This window comes from Heterocephalus glaber, unplaced genomic scaffold (genome assembly GCF_053883595.1).
Source record: "Heterocephalus glaber isolate CG9 unplaced genomic scaffold, H.glaber_assembly_v1.0 deba00001805, whole genome shotgun sequence".
In the NCBI taxonomy this organism is placed as follows: Eukaryota; Metazoa; Chordata; class Mammalia; order Rodentia; family Bathyergidae; genus Heterocephalus; species Heterocephalus glaber.
This window is the reverse complement of record NW_028258480.1, coordinates 2,178,990-2,194,717: the sequence shown is the minus strand read 5'-3', so window position 1 is coordinate 2,194,717 and position 15,728 is coordinate 2,178,990. Positions and strand designations below refer to the sequence as shown.

General features: G+C 41.9%; 2 protein-coding genes across 2 annotated transcripts; both read left to right on the top strand.

The window, feature by feature from the left end:
* The first annotated feature begins 2,831 nt into the window (after positions 1-2,831).
* LOC101703598 (olfactory receptor 5B2-like) lies at positions 2,832-5,538 on the top strand. The gene is made up of 2 exons (XM_004869851.2): positions 2,832-3,754; positions 5,442-5,538. The coding sequence occupies exons 1-2, from the start codon at positions 2,835-2,837 to the stop codon at positions 5,536-5,538; spliced, it is 1,017 nt and encodes a 338-aa protein (XP_004869908.2). The 5' UTR covers positions 2,832-2,834.
* A 4,570-nt stretch (positions 5,539-10,108) lies between these two features.
* LOC101703976 (olfactory receptor 5B3-like) lies at positions 10,109-11,053 on the top strand. Its single transcript, XM_004869852.2, has one exon. The coding sequence runs from the start codon at positions 10,112-10,114 to the stop codon at positions 11,051-11,053; it is 942 nt and encodes a 313-aa protein (XP_004869909.2). The 5' UTR covers positions 10,109-10,111.
* The last annotated feature ends 4,675 nt before the right edge of the window (positions 11,054-15,728 follow it).

Below are 15,728 nucleotides of genomic sequence, written 5' to 3'. Positions count from 1 at the left end.
CATACAACATTTAGCCCTGAAGCTCCTGACTGGTGGCAGGAACTGTGTTGTGCTTTCTATAGTAATTCTTTTGAAAAACCTATAAGGATAACAAATAGTATTTTCCCCTGTAGGAAAGACATGGTGAGGCAGAGAGAGATGAAACTCTGACTTGGATTTCTGGTGACGCCACGTAGATGGACAGAACAAATACTTAAGACCACTCTTGCCTGTGCCTAGGGAGATGTGGTGAGTCCTTGTGGGAGTGTGGAATGGAGAGAGGGCACAGGGACAGGGAGATTCTGTCCCTTGTTGTAGAAATGCATTCCCAAGACAGGAGTCAGATGGTAACCTAGCTGAGTCTGTAAGAATAGGGAGGTTTCTTGAAATGTAATAGAGAATGACAAAAAATAAGAATAAAACAAAAACAAGGAATAAAAAATTGTTTAAAAAAACAAATGTTGATGAAGATATGAAACATTTGGCCTGGCTGACTTAGGGAAGATCAGACTTGAAGGACTTCTTCAGGAAGCAGTTTGGCTGTTTCATATTCAAATAAAAAAATATGTACCACTGGGTAATCCAACCTAACCGCTAACCATTTACTGTTATGACCTGAAAATCTATGCACAAACAAAAGCCTACCTGCACATGTTTACATCAGCCTTAATTATAATACCACACACTGAAACCAACACAATGTGCCTCAACTGCAATGTGGAAAAAAAATAGTTTGCAATGTCCACATGGTGGAATACTACTCAGCAATGAAACGATTGCACTATAACTCTTGGAAAGAGGGGAGGGATGAGGAAAGATGAGGGAGGGTAAACAGACCAAAAGTGATCAAGACGTGTTACACATGCACTGCTTCCCCAAAACAAACCACACCAGGCTGTTTTGCAAACATACACTCATAAAAGTCTTAAAAGGTGATTAGCCCATCAAGAAAAGATAGGCTAATCACAGGTCCTTAGGTGACAATAGTAAGGGAAAATGGCAGAATCAGGGACCTCAGATTCTAGGATGATGCCTAAAGACATTCTCACAATCACAAAATTACTGGGGTCAAAACAGCGTACTTGATACAAGAGGCGCTACATGGACGAGGATGAATCAAAGAGAAGCTGGGGTACACCGGTTCCTGCGTCTGTAGTGGTGGTTACGTGATTACGGGTGACCACGCGCTAAACACGCGTGGGTGTTACTGCATGTGAGTTACAGATCAACCAGAAGCTCCAAAAAGAAGCGAGCAATGTCGAACACTGCAGAAACATTTACTCTCGATCCCCGCAGACAGCTTAATTGCTTCTTCCCTGAAAAGGAGGACGTGGAGCCAGAGTCAGTCTCACAGGAGAATTCTCTGGGGTCTCCAAGTCTGTACAGTTCTCCCCAAGCTGGGTGAAAGCCTGCTGCGACTCAGCATCATGCTATTTGAGGAGGAAAACTGCCCGCCTCACCGCCCGGGAGTTACTCCTTCAGCTGTGGTGGTCATTCTCATGCACACGGGCCCTCTTCTCACCCGAGGATTTGCTCTGAGCCCTCAGCCCTGTCAGGGAACCGTCTCAGAGACAAGAATTACCCTGGCTGACTTGCAAATGAGAAGCTCTCATGAGACGCCTTCTAGGCTGCTCTTATTTGTTATTGATAGACACGGCCTGCAGCTTATGTAAGGTGTGTTTTTTAAGAAGAGGGGAAGTAGTCTAAGAAACAGAAAGAATTCGAGGTAGATTCGGAACTTGATGCATGTTAATGCTCTTTCCTCTATTTTTTGACTGCTCTCCAGAAGTTGGAAACTTTTGGCCACTGCCAGGGAGAGAAGTCCTGGAAGAGAATTGGACCATATCCCATGTCTGATAGTGTGAGTTCAGATACACCATTAGGAACTGACTCTTCTGCCTCTTCCACTAAACTGGTAATCTTGGTTATTCTATATTTAATAACTCCAGAGAGTTACTGAAAAAGAGAAAAAGATGATTTCAATAATTTTCTAAAATCATGCAAGTGCAGTACCACAGGACTGTGTTAAAAAGGTTACAGTGTGACTCAGAGCTGGTCGACTCATTTGGGACAGTTTGTAGACCAATCCAGGGTCATTTTGCTTTTTTGGTCTTTGATATGTTTTTTCATTTTATCTCCAAATATGTGAAAATATATAGTGAACAACAGTGCAACCTCATGACTCACTCTCAGTTCATGGTGAAATTGGAAACTCTGTGTTGGGTCCCGAGAAGACAAGGACAGATTGTCGGATGAGTTATATTCGATTTCATTTAAATTCACCATTAAACATAGGAACACTGTGAATGGGTTAAACTTTGGCATGAGGCCAGAGTAGAGGTTTCCAGTTAACGCTTGAGTAAATGTTAAGGAATTGCTCAATGTCCCATGATCCAAAATTTACACATGTGTACGAAGCAATCAAATACAGAATGCTGCAGGCAGAGACAATGAGTGCACTTTAATGTGTTCACAGGAGGTTTTCGTGGGTAAGCAACATGGAAGTCTCAGCTTTTGCTGTATTCAGATGTAAATTACCATATGCATCCAGGCAAACAAGTAATTTTCATTAAGTTTTAAACTTATCTAGCACTCAGTTTATAACTGTATAAACATTTTAAAAGGTGATAGGTGACTCATGGAGATGCTTCAGGAACAGCATTATGTACACTGTGTGTATTGAAAGCACCATATTTAGTTTTCTACACCTTGCAAGTTTCTGAAGAACACTGAAATACAAATCATCACAATAAGGACAAAATATTGACATTACTTAATGTTTTCCCACTACAGTTCACTTTATGATGCTTTTATTTTTTACATTGGTAAAGAGCAACTAAAGTGTTGATTCTCAGATGACACTGATGGAGAACAGGACAGAAGTCACCCAGTTCCTCCTGCTGGGACTGACCGATGACCCACACCTGCAGGTTCCCCTCTTCATCACCTTCGTCCTCATCTACACCATCACTGTGGCTGGGAACCTGGGGATGCTCCTGCTGATCCTCCTGGACCCTCGTCTGCACACTCCCATGTACTATTTCCTGGGTAACCTGTCTCTGGTGGACTTTGGATACTCCTCAGCTGTCACTCCCACAGTCATGACTGGGCTGCTTACAAGAGACCAGATCATTTCCTACAGTGCCTGTGCTGCTCAGATGTTCTTTTTTGGAGCCTTTGGTACTGTGGAGAGTTTCCTCTTGGCCTCCATGGCCTATGACCGCTATGCAGCAGTGTGCAAGCCCTTGCACTACACCACCACCATGACCACAAGTATGCGTTCTTCTCTCATCACTGGCTCCTATATCTGTGGCTTCCTGAATGCCTCCATCCACATTGGGGACACATTCAATCTCTCTTTCTGTAAAAACAATGTGGTCCATCATTTTTTCTGTGATATTCCAGCAGTCATGGTTCTCTCCTGCTCTGATAGACATGTGACTGAGCTGGTTCTCGTTTATGTTCTAGGTTTTAATATCTTTTTTGCTCTCCTTGTTATCTTGATATCCTACATCTTCATTTTTGGCACCATCCTGAGGATGCACTCAGGTGCTGGATATAAGAAGGCTCTGTCCACCTGTGCCTCTCACTTCACAGCTGTCTCTATCTTCTATGGGACAGTCATTTTCAGGTACCTGCAGCCAAGCTCCAGTCACTCCATGGACATGGACAAAATTTCATCTGTGTTCTACAGCATGGTGATCCCCATGCTGAATCCACTGGTCTATAGCCTCAGGAACAAGGAGGTCAAGAGTGCATTCACAAAAATTATTTTGTGGCAATATCATTAAGACTTTGATTTTACTGGTGTAGTGTGATAATATCTAGTTTCAGGTATCTCTAACCTTCATGAACCAATTTTGATTTTAAGGCCCACATTGAACTCCAGTGCCTGGAGTGACACTCAATCTTGGGGAAAAAAGAAAACATTATGCACTAGTAGAACATTTATACTCAAGTAAGATATCTCAGGATCTAATTGAGGTAGTAAGTAGCATTACATCTATATTAAACATGAATTACTGCCTTGTATAATGGGAGCACAGAGAAGCCCCATAACAAAACTGCTTTTCGAAGTCCCCTGAGGACACATGCAGATGGGGCAGAAGAATTTGCCTGAATTAATTGAAGGATGGATACCTGTGACAGCTGATTTTATATATCACTCTGCCTGGGTTTAGGGCAAAACCACATACCTGTGAAACATATTTGTGTGTGTTCCTATTAGGATATTTATACATGTCTCCATATGTTAATCCTGGAATGAAGAGAGACCACTACAGTCCTCAGAGTGGGTGGCTGTCATGCATCCCCTGAGGTTTTCTGCAATAAAATACAGACCTGAAGAAAGGGCAGACCCCATGTCTCCCTTTTCTTTAACTGGAAGCTCCCTCTCCTCTCTCTCTGTGTCTCAGAGCTCTTGCCTCATAGACCTAGGTGTCCAGACTCTCGCCAGAGTTACAGCTCAGCCTCCCCAGGTGCAGGCTCTTGGCTCAGACTGAGCTGCACCCCAACCTTTCCAATTCTGCAACTTGGAAGGAGCTGCAATCCATTAGTGCAATCAGCCCAGGAAATAGGCTACATGGCTGTGAACAACAAGACTGTAGGGATGGGGCTTCCTGGGTCCTGTAAAACTCACCTCACCATATGCACAGGCTGTCTGATGGAACTACACTACTTAATGTTTGCCCTCTGGATTTTGGTCTGGCTTTGGTCTGATTCTTTTCCACTCCACTATTAATTTGTGTGTGTTTGTGATGGGAATTTTTATGCTGTGGTATTACATCTTGGGATTATGTAAATTGCTTCTGATTTTTATAGAGATTTATAGCTAAGAGTTTGCCTTGAGTCTCCAAAGAGACTTGAACTTAGACTTTTGAAAAGTGCTAAAACTGGTGAGATCTCAAGAAAGGAATTCTTCATTTTTTGGTGTACACAAGATAGTTTTATCATCTTAGGTGGAATTGTGACCTCCTTTTATTCAGAGAGTAAGTATGGTGTAAGGAGATGTGTTCTGAGTATCAAGTTGTCAAGGGTGAGATGTGGCCATTAGGATGGAGCACCAAATTAATTGACCTTGGGATCCACCTCAGGGCTGGGAGGAGCAAACTCTTCCCTACCTAGGTGGGTCATGGAGGCCTGCTTTGCATCAACATCTGTCCTTTACCCCTTACTTTCTGCTACTGTTCCCCTCCTATGTATACCAAATAGCTCTGCTATACCACTCCCTCTGCCCTGGTATTTATGCCTTGAACCTGCCAACCATGCTGAATCTCCCAGATCCATGAGCTAAATCGAACTTTTTCTCTCTGGGCCATGGGTGATAGCTTTGTGTCTCAATGGCAGGAAGGCTATAATATAGTCTGTATCTCTATCATTAAGGAAATATCAAGGGCTTTGATGCTTACTTGTTTTTATTTTCAAAATCAGGAAGTATCAGCCTTATTCTGTTCATTTTCAAGACGACTACTCATGGCCCTTTGCACTTACATATACATTGTAGCATTAGTTTTTCCTTTTATGGAACAGGCCATTAGAATTTTGACACAGGCTGTCTGATAAAGGGGAAAGCATTTCCTGTTCAGTTATTCTCTAATTTAGGCTGACAAAGACTTCACCTGCAGCTGCACCTGCAAGACCATGCAATCTCCTCAGACTCTGAGGCAGGAGAGAGACAACTGGAGGGTAACAGGTGTGTTTCAACTGACAGAGAAAATACTCCCATCAGTTCTTCCTAAAGTGCACGGTATATGCTAATACCTGTCTCAGCCACAATTGAGCAAGCACATGTAGAGAAATACACAATGTTGAACACCACTATTTTCTGTGCTCTGTGTTACCCATGCTGGATTAACTTTAAAAAATAAAACATTACTATTTAACTTTACAGAATACTTGGTGTATACTACAAATGTCCTGTGGTTTGTATATATACTCTGATAATATTCTTAGCCATTATTAGAGGATGAGATGATATTATTAATCTTTTCTGTGTTGGTCAGCTTTCCCTTCCCAGGACAAAATACCTGACTCTGGAAATTTAAAGGAAAGTTTAATTTTGGCTTAGAGTTTTAGAAGTTTTCATCCATGATTGGCTGACTACAACCTAGAAACAGCCTGTCGGAAGGGCATGGTAGAGGATGGATGCTCAATTCATGGTGGGAAAAAGCAGGAAGCCAAGGGACAGAGCCAGAGCAGGAAATATCACCTCCAAGGCTGGTGATCCACCTCCTCCAAGTGGGCCCCACCTCCCAACAGCCCATTCAGCCGTGAATTCACTGACTCACCCTCATGTTCCAAATCATTTTCCAAAAATCCCACCTCTGAGCACATGAGACAGTGGGCCACATCTTACATCTAAACCATAAAATATTCCTTACTGACATAAGCTGAAATTTGGAAAGGTTAAGTTCCCCAATTGGAGGCTCAGCTGGCTTAGTCACGGAACCAACTTGCAACTACACCCACACTTGTGACCATGAGAGCGATATGATAAGCCTTCCAGGGACTGAGAGTGCAGAGAGGACTGTGTAGAGGACAGAATGGATCAATCCCCTTTATGGGAGAAAAGCCATTCCCGGGTCTTAAGTGTAATAATGTGGTAAGGTTGTGGGGGATTTTTTTAAATATTTTTTGAGAAGGTGTTTTTAGGAAACAGAAAATAATCTATTACACAGAGGGTGTCTGTCATGAACAGTATTGTAGTATATAATTCAAAATAGAAGAGAGGATTTTGAATATAGTATTTGAAACACAAGTAGTAACTATTTGGAGTAATGGATAACTAAAGTGCCCTGAGCTTGAAAGTACACCTTGTATATGTGTACTCAAAAGTCACACTGTACTTCATAAAGATATTCAATTATTGTCTGTCAATAAAATAAATCGTTAAATAAATACATAAAAATAAAATAATATAACAATTTTTTCTGAGAAGATGAAGCATCGTTGAAAAATAGTAAAACTGATACTAAAAAAAATCTTAAAACTACAACGAAATAGGAACGCATTACACTTGGGAATGGAAAATGATAAAGCCATTTCCATAAACAGTGGGGAGTTCTTATTCAATTAAGTATACTTACCATATAACCAAGCAAACCAATTACTGAGTATTTACTCAAATGAAATAAAAATCTATATTCACACAAAATTGTTAGCCAATGTTTAGATCAACTCTTTCCATCATCACCAAACACAAGATCAAGCAAAGCTACCCTGAAACAAGAGTGAGAAAAATAATGTTTAAACTTCATTTTTGATATATAACTCCCTAATAAAAATATTTTGCCGCAGATATAAGTAACAAAATGCACCCCAACTGAGTTTGTGCTAAGCAAAAGATCCTGCCATCAGACACCACATTTCTAGGATTTGAAGAAAGGACATTTTTGCAAAGGCCAAATTATATAGAAAAATTGTTTACTAGTTCCCAGGAAACTGGGTACAAAAGAAGTTGACAACAAAGAAATCAGTAAACTAGACAGTGCTCACATGACTATACATTTAACAGGCATTTTTAGAACTCTTATACTTTGTGCATATTGCTGTGTGTGATTTAGGCATTAACGAGTAATTTACAGAGCATACGTAAATACTCAAAATATCCAAGTTGGTCCCCACAGGCAGTTTGTTTCTTCCCTAGGAAAGAGGCAGAGACCTACAAAGGCTCTCGTGGGGAAGTCCCCCGAGAGCTCTATGCCTTTATAATCTACCCCTGCTTCCTATCCTGAGCTTCTGAAATCCCACAGGACTCCAGGCCACTTCATTTTACAGAGGCCAGACTGCAGTCTTACCCCTTGAATAGACTTTATTCATCTGAATGTAAACATTTGTTCATGCGAACAGGCTTTCTCTCAATTTTATGACTTTCTAGTAATTAAAGGCATGCCTCAAAATAAAAATTATTTTGAGTGACTTGAAAATGATAACTTCTACTTATAAATACAATCTGTGAATTGTGTGGCAGAGATCATTTTATTGATTTTATTTTACAGTTGAGGAGGAGGTAAGTGACTCTTCTAAGGAGCTAAAAAATGTTCACGGTAGATTCAGGACTTGAATCCATATTAATGCCCTTGTTCCATAGGTCCCTTCCTGCCTCAGATACCCAGGAACCATTGACCAGAGGGACAGCTTTTCTGCTAGAAGTGGTCCATTAATCCATGATTGAATTTTTTATTTTAGCTGCACTGTCGAGATTGCTGCATGTTTTCAAGGAGCTAAGCAAGCTACTATAATCAAAATGCACTCTTAGCAAAACTGTATGTTGTGTAGGAGACATGGAACAGCTATACTCACTGTGATTTAATAAGCACAGAAATCTGTTTTAATTTTTTTTCCTTAGAGGTGAAGAGGGAATATAAATAGCTAAAATTCCATCAGCAGGCTGTCAAAATTTACTTAAGGTACAACATTTTGGTCCTCTAAAAAATTTTAGTCAAAAACAACAGTACAGGTGATGCAATGACTGGTGGTGGAAATGTCCTCTTCTTCCCTAGATGGTAACAGAACTGGGAATAAAGAAAAATGAAACTGAGGGGTGAAAGAAGCCTTATTTAGGTTAAAGAAAGCATCAAAAAGAATTAGCAAGTTCTGAATTTCATTTTAATATCTTCTCTATAACTTTGTCCTTATCATTTCTAGCACATCCATCCACAATAATACAGTGTGACTAAATCACAAGTTGCTAATTATGTTGTTAATATGTAACTGTAGAGCATCATAAAACTCTCAAAGCTTTATTTGCCTTAATGGTAGAAAACAAAGTAGCAATACCTGCACATGGGTAAGACACACACACACACACACGCACGCACACACACATGCACACACATCAAGCCAGGACTATTGTTAACATAGGAATATTTGCTAAATGGGCCCTGGGTGTTGAGTCTGCAAACATAATACTCTCAGGGCTTTGGATCATAAAGTGAACTTGCCAAAGGTTAAGGAAGAAGGTGGCTGGGAATAGCATTTAGCCTGGGATAGAAGCCTTTCAAAGACTTCACATTCAAATGAAAAGCACCAAAACACTATTCCTCCACAACACCAGCCTCAAGTGAAATATTTTTAAATTTTGCTACATTTTGTTTTTAACTGACAAATAATAATTGCACATATTTATTAGGTTCAATGTGATGTTTTAATATCTATTGCCAACACTGAGTGTGCCACGGAAGACAGACTCCAGGCTAAGGTCGAGGCACAAACTGAATGTTCAACCCTCAATCTCAGTAGCTCAAATACTGGTACATACTACTGAGAGAAAGAAGGAGCACAAGAAATGAACACTTTTTTCCCTCTTCCTTTCTTCCTTCCATTTTGTTTTGTGGGGTTTTTTTAGCTTCAGCTGTTGTTTATTGACACACAGGTGGGCTCTGCAGCAAGAGGCCTGGAGGTTGTGGTCAGACTCTTTCAATGCCAAGCTAAACTATGGATTTCACGAAAGAAATTAAGCAAAACCAAAACATATAAAACTCCAAGCTACATGGGACAACTACAGCAGCCAGAGAATAGCTGGGGTGCATAGAGAGAATCCCAGTGACCCTATTGTGTGAGCAGAGCTACTGGGGCAAGCAGGTTTCAAGACTTCAAAACTCACCCACACCTGAAAACTGGCATAATGTCTCAAGAAACATAGAGTCCCCCATTCTGTTTGAATAATTCCTGTGTTCATGTGGCTCACAACTCAGAATTTAAAGATTCTTTTAATGCATCTTCACCTTTACTTTTCATAACAGTGTCTTCAGTAGATATCATTACTGTCTTTCTTCTTCACACACTGTGTGCATATTTATGTGTAAAACTTCAGACATACCATGTTGAATCATTCAGGAATTTACCAAATATTAGTTTATAACTATATAAAACTTGAAAACTGGAGAGAGTATTCCTGTAGATATTTCCAGTTAAACAGTCTGTAACTCTAAAGATAATTAAGGAAGTCAGTTTTTTAGGTAACTGCACATTCAGACATGGAGAAACTTGAAATACATATTTTTCTAACAAGGAACTCCTCATGTCATATAAACACTTTTACTTCAGTGGAAGATCTCTTCCAAAATATCTATTGACACTCTTGGTCTTTATTTTCCTTTGGTGCAGGCCATCTTCTGGTCCCCAAATAACAATGGTGGAGAACAGGACAGAGATGACCGAGTTCCTCCTGCTGGGACTGACTGATGACCCACACCTGCAGGTTCCCCTCTTCTTCACCTTCCTCCTCATCTACACCATCACTGTGGCTGGGAACCTGGGGATGATCCTGCTGATCCTCCTGGACCCTCATCTGCACACTCCCATGTACTATTTCCTGGCCAACCTGTCTCTGGTGGACTTTGGATACTCCTCGGCTATCACTCCCATGGTCATGGCTGGGCTGCTTACAGGAGACCAGGTCATTTCCTACAATGCTTGTGCTGCTCAGCTGTTCTTTTTTGGAGCATTTGCCACTGTGGAAAATTACCTCTTGGCCTCCATGGCCTATGACCGCTATGCCGCAGTGTGTAAGCCCCTACACTACACCACCACCATGACAACAAGAGCGTGTGCATGGATGGTCATAGCCTCCTACAGCTGTGGCTTCCTGACGGCCTCCATCCATGTCGGAGACATATTCAGTCTCTCCTTCTGTAACTCCAATGTGGTCCATCATTTTTTCTGTGATGTTCCAGCAGTCATTGTTCTTTCCTGTTCTGATAGACATGTGAGTGAGCTGGTTCTTTTTTATCTTGAGTCCTTTAATATGTCTTTTGCTCTCCTTGTTATTTTGATATCCTATGCATTCATTTTTGTGACCATCCTAAGAATGCACTCGGGTGCAGGATATCAGAAGGCTCTGTCCACCTGTGCCTCCCACTTCACTGCCGTCTCCATCTTCTATGGGACAGCCATCTTCATGTACCTGCAGCCCAGCTCCAGTCACTCCATGGACACAGACAAGATGGCATCCGTGTTCTACACCATGGTGATCCCCATGCTGAACCCACTGGTCTACAGTCTGAGGAACAAGGAGGTCAAGAGTGCACTCATAAAAATTATTTTGAAGGCAAAAGAATCCTTAGAGTCTTGATGTTACTGGTGCAGAATGCCAATATCTAGACACAGCTATCTCTGACCTTCTTTTACTCAGTTTCATTTTAAGGCTCAGATTGATGTAAATCCTGGAGTGATATCCTTACTTCTGTGATCCTTTTTGTAGGAACAAGGAACATTTTGTGCAGAAATATAATACTGACAAGAGTAAAGAAGACATCTTAGGATCTGATTGTGGTTTTCACTGTTATTGCCTGTAATGTTAAACAGAAATCACTGCAAATCTTTTTTAAAACAGGAGCACAAAGAAATCCAATAACAGATCATGCTTTGTAGCAATATATTTACATGAATTAGTACACTTTCCAGCCCTGCCTTTCTTTAAAAAATTACTTCAAATTCTCCATTATGTTTCTCTGTTAGAGAATTGAGTCCTTTCTCCATACCTTCTTGAAGCTCACAGACTTTTCTTCAGGTATTTTGGGAATTCTCAGTTTTTCCCTGATAGTTTGAAGACCTCTGTTGCTGAGTGATTGGGATTTTGCACCTTGTGCTGTCAGTTATGTGAGGTTAGGGTTTCCTAAAGATCCTGGGTGCTCATTGACAGGCAATACTTTCTGTACATTATCTGATTGCACACTGCAGATTATACCTTCATCATCTGACTTTCTTTGTGCCTGTCCTTCCAGAGCATCTGAGCAGCAGGCTTTTTTGTTCCTCTCAGCCTAAGACCACTTCCACTATTTCAGCACTAGATGAAGACTAAAGTCCAGGTTTGTCTTGAATCCATTTTTAGTGTATTGTCACCATTTCAACACTAGAGGGTACCTCAAGTCCGTGTGTGTTACAACCTGCAGTTGTGTTTTTCCTGTGAACTGTGGGATTGCCTCACACTGGTAGTCTATCCCTGAAAGCCTCTACCCAGGCCTGGGTGCTTCATGGACAGTCACAGACTTGTGTTCAAGAACTTCAGGACTAAGCCCAGGTCTAGGCCTCCTCATGAAGAAAAACACCTAACACCTATGCAAGGATTTGATACTCACCTCACTTTTCATTCCCCAGCAGACAATTGTACAATTGCTCTCTCCATGCTGTTCTTAATAAGGCTGAGGAGCAATAGTGCAAACAGTGTGCTGCCCACCAATACTAAAACATGGGCTCATCCCTAGAGCCCATTAGGAACAGTGCAGCACAGAAGTAATACTAAGATGCTGAGGTGGATTCATGGCCCAAGACTACTACAGACAGTTGTATGTGGTGCTGGCTCAAATAGAAATTCCATTGCCTGGATTTATAGATCTCTACCCAGCTTTGGGTTGGATCTGGAAGCTATCTGTGTGTGGGCACTGTGCTAGGAAATAGCCATTAGAGCTGCCCAGTTTTAGGTTTTGCCAGCTCAACACCAAGTCTCAAGGCACAGCCCTATGCTCAACATCCTGCCCCTCCAGCCTGGAGGAAGAGTCCTACCCTCTGCTATGCTTCTTAAGTTTGGAAGAGTCCTTTTGCCACCCACATAGGCTGACACTAAGCTGCCTTCACCTTGGTCTCCTAGCCACAGGGACCCATGTAGATTTAAAGGATCTGCACCAGGCCAATGCCATTGCAGGCAGCGATGCCATCCAAAGTACAAGACCATCCTATCAGGGCACATGTCTCTGCCTGGTGCTGGGGTCTAGAGGCTGCATCTGTGAGCACTGGCCTGGGGATGGGGTGTTCATTTTCTGCCCTGCACTGAATCTGACTATAGTGGGCCTGGCACTGACTTCCAAGGCAAAGACCTGTGCTCACTTGTTTGCCTTACTTCCTAGTGGGTGAGGTCTTGCTCCTCACTTTGCCACCTAAGGTTGAGAGAAGTGTGGTGGAAGCAACCAATTGGACATCTAGCTAAATTCAGTCCTGAGGCTCAGGCTCATGTTCTTGACTGGGACACAGGCTGGAAGGCTCTGCCCAGTCTTGGGTTTCACTCTCCTGGACCTGGTATTGTGTTGGGAGTCTAAAGTCTGGACTTAGTTCCTCCCCCACACACACACACACACACACACACACACACACACACGCACACCTAAGTTGGAGGACTCTCCACAATGCACTGGTTGGAGTAGGGGAAGGGTTATGTAAACAATGCTCCCCCTCCTGGTTTCTTCAGTGTGTCTATTGTGCTCAAACCAGGCACCATGGTCTCTCTCCTGGCTTCCTTGGCTCTTTTGAAATTAGTGTAGGGCATTTCCGTTACTCAAACTCATGCCTCTGTAGAGAATCACTTGAGAACCTTACTTAGTTGCAGTCTTATTCCCAATGTTTAGTAGTTTTCTGTACTGATAAGGTTTCATTCATTTTCTCTTTCGTGTATCTGCTCTTCTGGTGAGTTTTTAAACTTCACGCACTTTTCTGATGCTTATGCTTCTCACACAGATATAGGACTTCCTTAAGCATCTTCTGTAAGGTCAATCTAGTGGGGTTGAATTCCTAGTTTTTCACTTGTCTTGGAAAGTCCTTATTTCTTCTCTATTCCTGAAATAAAGCATAGTAGCTATAGTAGTTTTGACAGGCAGTTCTTTTTTCATTTAGAATTTTGAATATGTCATTCTGTTTAATCCTGGCCTGTAAGATTTCTGCTGAGAAATCAGGTTTAGTCTAATTGGGTTTTTGTTTTCTCACATTGTCTTAGTTGATCTTCACTGTAAAAGGTGGAGCACATATCACTTTTCCCCATAAAGAAACAGTCTACATCCTGACCAAGTTCATGCAGTGGTTTTGCAGTAGTTATCTGGCACAGTGTCTTTTAAGTATAACTTGATTTTTTTCTTTTGCTGTTTTTAGAATTCTCTCTGTCTTGGACCTTTGACCATTTGACTTTACGCTACCGTGGTGAGGTTCTGTTTTGGCCAAACCTGTCTGAGACCCTTAGAGCCCATGTGCCTAGAATTTCCTATCTGTCCCACCATTGGGAAGTTTGTGCTCTTATTCCATTGTATGTATTTGTTCTGCCTTTCCCTTCATGAGCTGTCTTTATCATTATCACTAATTTCTTCTCTGGTTTCACATGGCTATTCCAGAAGAGCTGTCTTCCCATTTAAAAATTCCTCCTTCTCCTTCATCTAATTTGTTTTGAGTGTCTCTTCTATTTGGCCCACATTATTACTGTGATGAAATTGTAGAGGCAGACTATGTTATGAAGGAAACAGGTTCATTTTGACTCATAGTTCTGCATGTTCAAGATCAAGGAGTCTCATGTGGTGCTAGCTTCCTCCTGACAGAGTACAAAGGTAGCAAAGAGTGTCATGTGGCAAGGAAAGAGCACATCATGTTTGTCTGTGTGGTCTCTCTTCCTCCCACTGCCATCAGGTTTCAGCCATGAAGTTACATCCCAGGACCTTATTGAATTCTCATCAGTTCCCAAAGGATTCACCTCTAAACACCGTAGTCGGATAGGTTTCTACTCCCTAAATCATTAACTTATGATTTGGGGTTTAAACTTCTGCTTGGCTTCAGTGGCCAAATCACATCCAACCCACAGCATTTCTCAACAGCCTCTATTGCTTTGCTAATTTATCATTCATACCATAAATTGTTTTCCTAATTTCATCAAATTGTCTATCTCTATTGCCTTGTATCTCATGGGGTTTCCTTGGAATCATTCTTTTGAATTCTTTATCAAATATTTCATCAATATCATGTTCTTTGAGGACTGTTGTAAAGAGTTATTATGTTCCTTTGGATGTGCCATGTTGCCTTGTTTTTTCATATTTCTTTTGTCCTTATTGTTGACATTTGCATCTGGCCGATAAGTTGACTCCACACATTTTGTGCGGTAGCTTTCATAGTGAAGGAATTTCTCCTGAAGATGCCTGAGGGAAGGAGTCCCAGTTAGGAGCAGGCTGCACAGCCATAGCTCCCCATCACTCTGCTACCACCTGAGTGCCCACTCCTGGCAGAGCAGTGTTGGCATTAGCTTCTTCTCATGGGAGTGTCGACCTACTGTGAACTGTCTCCCATCATCCTCAGAGGGGACCATCTAGTCGCAGGGAAAAAAGCTTGGTTCTGTATTCTGCTTTATGGTGAGGGGTACAATTATGTTATTATATATTACAATGCAACAATAGCATAGAATGTATGTATTACAATGTAATTATGATAGAAATAAAGTGCTCAGTGAAGGTAATGAGCTTGAATTATCCAGGAACCATCTCCACCCTCACCCCACCTCCCACCACACTCTGTGCAAAAATTCACTTCCTTGAAATTAGTCCTTGGCGATAAAAAGGGACTTTGGTTTCTGTTGGGGACTGCTGTCTTAGGGTGTCAGTTTGGGAGGCACTGGACATTGGTTCCAGCAATCTCCCTGTCACTCCTTCATGTATCCGTAAATGGTGGATTTGAGCATTGTGTGTGTGGTGTCTGGGTCAGAGACACCACCCATCTCTGAGGGACATGTGAGGTTGGAGCTCTCTAGTAGCCACGGTGGGTGTGATGCACAAGAGTCGGGATGCAGCACCCACTGTGTGGCTTTTTGGGCAGTGTGGGTAGTGGCACCAGGGACATGGACAGAGTGGACATCTCCTCGGTCTCCCCTGGGTGAGCACTGGTGATGGGGCTTGGAGCAATGGCAGTGCTCTGGACTGCGGAGGACATGTCCCTAGTCCCCATCTGCACCAATACCATTGACACCAGGGGCCTCTTGTGGCTGCAAGGGAGTGTTGTGGCAGGTATCC

What these genes read in the sequence shown, in the direction of transcription:
- LOC101703976 (XM_004869852.2), top strand. Translation starts at nt 10,112, where the DNA reads ATGGTGGAGAACAGGACAGAGATGACCGAGTTCCTCCTGCTGGGACTG.
- LOC101703598 (XM_004869851.2), top strand. Translation starts at nt 2,835, where the DNA reads ATGACACTGATGGAGAACAGGACAGAAGTCACCCAGTTCCTCCTGCTG. An exon ending in GCATTCACAAAAATTATTTT is followed by an intron (nt 3,755 to 5,441) that starts GTGGCAATATCA and finishes TTCATTTTCAAG; the next exon opens with ACGACTACTCATGGCCCTTT.